The following is a 6,856-nucleotide window of genomic DNA, read 5'->3' on the forward strand; positions in this document are numbered from 1 at the left end:
CGGGGGAACCATCGCACCTGCCCTGCTCACCGGGAGCCGCCAGCGCCCCTGCCGGCTGCGAGCGGAACTGCACCTGAGGGGAAAGGGCCTGACAGCCGAGAAGGCTGGCAGTGGGTTTGTGATTGTTTGCTGTTACTGCCATAGGTATTGTTGTTTGTTTGCCTTGTTATATATATTAGTACAGAACTATTATTCCTATTTCTCATATCTTTGCCTGAAAGCCCCTTAATTCCAAAATTATAATAATTCGGAGGGAAGGGGGGTTGCATCTGCCATTCCAAGGGAGGCTCCTGCCTTCCTTAGCAGACACCTGTCTTTCAAACCAAGACACCAAGATAGCAGCATGCAAGACTCTACATTTACTCCTTTTAAGTCAGAACCAACACTATAAAAGGAGGACACAGACAGTTGTACGAATACAAGGAAATACCATTTTAACATGAGTTGGCACAACCTGAAGCAGTACTGGTACACTGGCAGCATTTTTCTGAAGTTTCTGGTGAGGACTGTAGCCAAGGAAAGAATCAAGAATAACTTACAGACATCTGCAGAGGCATGAACTTCTATACCAGGGAAAGACAGAACAGTACTCACTTAAGAATTGTGCAAGTTGGCAATAGAGGCTGGCATCACTGATTAATTATTTAACACCAACACTACTGAGTTGGACAATAGTGGTCTTTGAGACAAAGAAGCTATCTTGCATTTCCTGCAACAGAAAGGAACCACCAGAGGGATGCAGACAGTGACAAAAATCAAAAGAAAATGTTGGCAAAAGTACTTGGACTGAGATTGCATTTGTCATTCAGCTCATACTGAAGGAGGAGAGGAAAGGAAGTTGCCAAGACAATAATTTATTCACTTTCTCACCTAAAGTTCAGATGAACATATTAAAGAATCATGATGTGCAGGAAGAACCTACAGGATTTAGATCTAAAGCAAAGCAATAATCCAAGATTACAAACAATTTTTGCTACGACATATGTTACATACAAAATGAAGAGCATAACACAGCATAGCAGGGCATAAACTATATTAACAAGACTAGGCATCAGCAGACATTGATGTCCACAAGATAATATCAGACCAATTTTTTTTTGGTTCCTTGCTTAAAAAAAAGAAGACAATCTGCATAAGAAAGGAGAAAATCATCAAGCTTATCAGAGAACATAACTGGCATTTACAAAAAATACTGACTAGAAAACATGAAAGAAACCTTCTTACACACTGGAGACAGACAGAAGAAGAGTGATGCAATGGTTAAAGAAGTAGGAGGAAGAGAAGCTAAAGAGTCTCATTTAAGATGGGTAGAGGCAAAAAAAGCAGTCATGGGTTGCAAATGCAGGAGGGAGCATAGAGGACAATACATCTGACACACCAAGGTGGTGACAGACATTATAAAAAAGAGGTTTCACACCTTCTCTATCCACACAGCATTTTTCCAAACCCACTGCTGAAGAAAACCCCTCTGTACTACTACTTTTTCCATCTTCAATAGCTTCCAGAACTATTTCAGAACAGTTTGCATAAGAGTTTCTCTGTTCTATTGTACAGAGACACCCATTCCAGAGATTTTTTAAGAATAATGAGGTGCTTTTACCTTTTTGTATATGTGTATATATATATTATGCCTTGAGGTGACCCTGCCAATGTACTATTTTTAAACATCAGACACCAGTGAAGTGTGACTGCCAACGCTGTTCTCTTTTAGTATCAGCAAATGCTAAGAACCCTAAAATGTGCCTGTCCTTCATTCACCCAATGAATTCTGCACTAACCAGACAGATGCAGAGCAGCATACAAACTTGTACACAAGAAGGCAATACCATTCCCTTGCAACAAGAAGGAACTCAAGCCAATCACAAATATAAACAGCCCAAAGAGTGAGGGCTACCACCAATCAAGTCAAACTCAACTTGAATACCTAGGAGGAGAATTCTTCATGCAGACACTGGTTTGGTTTTGACATATTTTGTTAACTGCAATAGATGAGGTTTGTTATAGGTGGCTAAAACACAATTACTCCATGCAGTGGCTGTAACATGATTAACAGTAGTAATGGCTATCTCACACAGCCAACATGCAAACTATATACCTAATATTAGTAACCAGAAAAATTTAAGTGATAATAAACAGCTTGACTGTTTTAGCAAGCTAATGTTACAGATAACACACACCACAAAGTCACATACAAACAAGCTTACCGGCAATGGAAACAGCTTCCCATTTACTTTAATACACAAACTATTAGGGTAATTATCTTCTTGAGGGCAGCTTGTCTCTGCTAGGCATAACCTATATCCCCAAAAAGAAAAAGCATAATTTTCAAGTGTCACCACATTCATATGTCCCCACAAACATCTAGACTTATGTTACATTAGCCAATTAAAAAGTTGTAAGAGGACTACAAGAACACTATGAAAAAGGTACCTTAGCTGAACTTGGACTGTGTAATCTCTCCTGCCCCCGGGCAAGAAGTCCCTGTGACAAAGAGAAATAAAAAGAGAAGTATCCATTTAGACAGCAGGTCTCATATTCCAGTCATACGGAGAAAGAACTGGCACATCTGCCCCAACATCACTAAACTTTGCTCTTATTTTTCTTTTATTGAGCTATGAACAAGTCTTATAAGCAACACCTCTGTTTACTTACTGCAAGTTACACGACTTTAAGATCAGCATCCTCTGTCAAGAGTTTATAGTAACAATAAAGTATGATTTTTCCAGAGAAGAAAAAACCCTCTTAGCTTATACCATAGGTCTTGCAACAACATGAACCCTGTGACAAAAAAGCAGCCTTCCATTCCTGCAATCAGGAAACATGCAGGGAAGAAAAGCTTACCACTTCTCTAAATAGTGACAATTATTTGGAACAGAGTAATTGTTAACTCTTTAATGGGGTAGGTTTTACCCTAAATGCACATAAATTCTGTGCATAGTAGTCCCTGAAGAAAACAGAACAGATAAACTCAGAGTAACTTCAGTGAGGATTATCATTCGGCATCTGCAACCTTTATGTACTGCATAAAACTGAACCAAAAACCCCACACTTTCTCCTGAAATTTTGCAAAAGTTTACCTAGACGATGCCACACTCTTACTTCTTACCTGGAAATACAGATTTCTCTGACCTGCTGAGGTGTTAAAGCAAAGATAAAAAACTTCTCTTGGAACCTCTGAATACTGCTCTGTACTACAAAGAGAGAGACACAAAAAAGGTTTAACTATGGTAATTAAAGTAATTGATTAAAACAGGATCTGCAATTGAGGGGTTTGGGGTTTTTGTTTTTGGAATGAGGCTTAAGTCACTTATATTCAAATTGTGGTTGAACTGCATGCAACAAAAACATCAACAAGAAAGAATGGAACAAATCATTCATTCAACTATATTCATATGGCTTAATATCACATTACGCTTCACTACTAAAGAAGCTTGGCAAACTGCATTATAATCCTTTCTCCCAGGGGAGAGAGGTTCAAACAAACACAACAAAATATAACACAACTATTTTAATGTACTACAAGAAGAGAATGCACACCAGAAGTTATTAATGGACAGATGGAAAATTACTCAATTCAGAAACAGCTAATTGTAACTGAACCTTTGAGAAGGAGGGGAGAGGAGAAGGGGGGGAGGGAACACAACCCCTAAGGCCACAGAAGCCAGCTAGACTTGATGTCTGGGAATTACACCAGTAGCATTTAGCAATAAATAAATAAATAAATTGAACTTTCATATCAGAAACTGACGTCTGTCATTGATGGGAAGCTGTAATATTTTAGTATTAAAGGTTCATAGTATGCACGTTACTTTTCTACTTTCTTTTAACTTGAGAAGTTAGAAATCTTGACCTGAAATAAAAGTACATTGTACTTGTCCAACAATTTAAAGTAAGCAGCAAGGACAAACAGAAAAATAGAACAACTAAACCAGGCAAATTTGGAAGAGCTAGTAGACTGTCTTGTACACTGTGACATTGAGAGAAGAGTATCTCTCTGCCCATAAAAAACACACAAAAAGGACACAAACATGAAATAGAACCCAGGTAAAGCAAACACACTCCAAGTTCCTCAAACAACTCAAACCAGCTACATTGTGCACGTATGCATGCGCACACACACACACCACAGACAACATTTTATATTTTAAAATAATACTTGAGCACATGTAAAAAAGATCAGGGAAATATTTTGTTCTTGAATTGAGTGTTGGTTAAAATGAAGCCCCACACCTACACCTGCTCTTGTGTTCTCAGTGCAAGAGAATACCTACACTCATCTCTTTAAAAGAGTAGCAGTGAACTATACTCCTAGCTCTCTGACCTACCTGTTATTTGAATCCTTAATTCTCAAACACACAAAACTTGTTTGTTCCATATCTCAATCACCCAGGTCTACTAAATGGGACTCTAAGCTATCCATATCAGTAAAAAAAAAATAAATAAAGGAAGCCTCACATATAAATTTGCACATGAATCCATGGTAAGAGTAATTTTCAGCCAATGCTCATATCCTTCTAAAACCAGAGTCATAGAATCATCAAGGTTGGAAGAGATCTTTAAGATCATCAAGTCCAACCGTCAACCCAGCACTACCACTGTAACCGCTAAACCCCTAAACCACATCACCCAACACCAGATCCAGATACCTCTTGAACACCTCCAGGGATGGTGACTCCACCACCTCCCTGGGCAACTGTAGTGGATTGAACCTGAGTTGATGGACAATCTTTTAGACTAATGACGCTTCTCACAATTTACATATTTAAACCGCGTGGAAAGGAGGTGTCTTGGGGTGACCTTATGATGTGTATCCCATATCGCTGCCTATGCCCAGAAATTAATTCCTGTGCCTCTCTATGCCTCTAAACTGAGCCTGAGAGAGGGAAGGAAAAACTGAGCAAAACTTTTTCAAAGCAGTTTGCAGCTTGTTCAAGGTCACACACAGATAGCAATTTGTTTCCAGCTGTGGCAGGGGAGGGAGGAAGCACCCGGCTTGCTGTTTCCCAAGGACAGTTTTTTTTGGCCAGTGGTTCAGCTGCTTTTTCTCTGGAGAGAGACTGAGAGTTGAATTTTTCTTTCCCTGGAATTTTGGATTTTCTCCCTTTTCTACTGGACTACTTGATTGCTTTAACATCAGAGCACATTGGGAGGACTTTCCACTGGGCACAAAGGGCCTGGCCCACAGATTTCTCTGACCTGCTGAGGTGTTAAAGCAAAGATAAAAAACTTCTCTTGGAACCTCTGAATACTGCTCTGTACTACAAAGAGAGAGACACAAAAAAGGTTTAACTATGGTAATTAAAGTAATTGATTAAAACAGGATCTGCAATTGAGGGGTTTGGGGTTTTTGTTTTTGGAATGAGGCTTAAGTCACTTATATTCAAATTGTGGTTGAACTGCATGCAACAAAAACATCAACAAGAAAGAATGGAACAAATCATTCATTCAACTATATTCATATGGCTTAATATCACATTACGCTTCACTACTAAAGAAGCTTGGCAAACTGCATTATAATCCTTTCTCCCAGGGGAGAGAGGTTCAAACAAACACAACAAAATATAACACAACTATTTTAATGTACTACAAGAAGAGAATGCACACCAGAAGTTATTAATGGACAGATGGAAAATTACTCAATTCAGAAACAGCTAATTGTAACTGAACCTTTGAGAAGGAGGGGAGAGGAGAAGGGGGGGAGGGAACACAACCCCTAAGGCCACAGAAGCCAGCTAGACTTGATGTCTGGGAATTACACCAGTAGCATTTAGCAATAAATAAATAAATAAATTGAACTTTCATATCAGAAACTGACGTCTGTCATTGATGGGAAGCTGTAATATTTTAGTATTAAAGGTTCATAGTATGCACGTTACTTTTCTACTTTCTTTTAACTTGAGAAGTTAGAAATCTTGACCTGAAATAAAAGTACATTGTACTTGTCCAACAATTTAAAGTAAGCAGCAAGGACAAACAGAAAAATAGAACAACTAAACCAGGCAAATTTGGAAGAGCTAGTAGACTGTCTTGTACACTGTGACATTGAGAGAAGAGTATCTCTCTGCCCATAAAAAACACACAAAAAGGACACAAACATGAAATAGAACCCAGGTAAAGCAAACACACTCCAAGTTCCTCAAACAACTCAAACCAGCTACATTGTGCACGTATGCATGCGCACACACACACACCACAGACAACATTTTATATTTTAAAATAATACTTGAGCACATGTAAAAAAGATCAGGGAAATATTTTGTTCTTGAATTGAGTGTTGGTTAAAATGAAGCCCCACACCTACACCTGCTCTTGTGTTCTCAGTGCAAGAGAATACCTACACTCATCTCTTTAAAAGAGTAGCAGTGAACTATACTCCTAGCTCTCTGACCTACCTGTTATTTGAATCCTTAATTCTCAAACACACAAAACTTGTTTGTTCCATATCTCAATCACCCAGGTCTACTAAATGGGACTCTAAGCTATCCATATCAGTAAAAAAAAAATAAATAAAGGAAGCCTCACATATAAATTTGCACATGAATCCATGGTAAGAGTAATTTTCAGCCAATGCTCATATCCTTCTAAAACCAGAGTCATAGAATCATCAAGGTTGGAAGAGATCTTTAAGATCATCAAGTCCAACCGTCAACCCAGCACTACCACTGTAACCGCTAAACCCCTAAACCACATCACCCAACACCAGATCCAGATACCTCTTGAACACCTCCAGGGATGGTGACTCCACCACCTCCCTGGGCAACTGTAGTGGATTGAACCTGAGTTGATGGACAATCTTTTAGACTAATGACGCTTCTCACAATTTACATATTTAAAACTCGCGGACAGAGGGGTGCCT

The 6,856-nt window shown here is 38.9% G+C and overlaps 1 protein-coding gene across 1 annotated transcript in view; it reads right to left on the bottom strand.

The window, feature by feature from the left end:
• Positions 1 to 6,856, bottom strand: part of LOC103621159 (E3 SUMO-protein ligase PIAS2-like) — a gene marked incomplete at its 3' end in the record, with an annotated part of 16,734 nt that overhangs the window by 7,539 nt on the left and 2,339 nt on the right. Inside the window, exons 2-5 of the mRNA XM_008639906.2 lie at positions 5,197 to 5,258; positions 3,107 to 3,129; positions 2,431 to 2,481; positions 2,205 to 2,295 (exon numbers count right to left, since the gene is read on the bottom strand). Of these exons, the coding sequence (XP_008638128.2) occupies positions 2,205 to 2,295; positions 2,431 to 2,481; positions 3,107 to 3,129; positions 5,197 to 5,258 (227 nt within the window). The remainder of the gene's footprint in view (positions 1 to 2,204; positions 2,296 to 2,430; positions 2,482 to 3,106; positions 3,130 to 5,196; positions 5,259 to 6,856) is intronic.

Source organism: Corvus brachyrhynchos, unplaced genomic scaffold (genome assembly GCF_000691975.1).
Source record: "Corvus brachyrhynchos isolate BGI_N302 unplaced genomic scaffold, ASM69197v1 scaffold1578, whole genome shotgun sequence".
In the NCBI taxonomy this organism is placed as follows: domain Eukaryota; kingdom Metazoa; phylum Chordata; class Aves; order Passeriformes; family Corvidae; genus Corvus; species Corvus brachyrhynchos.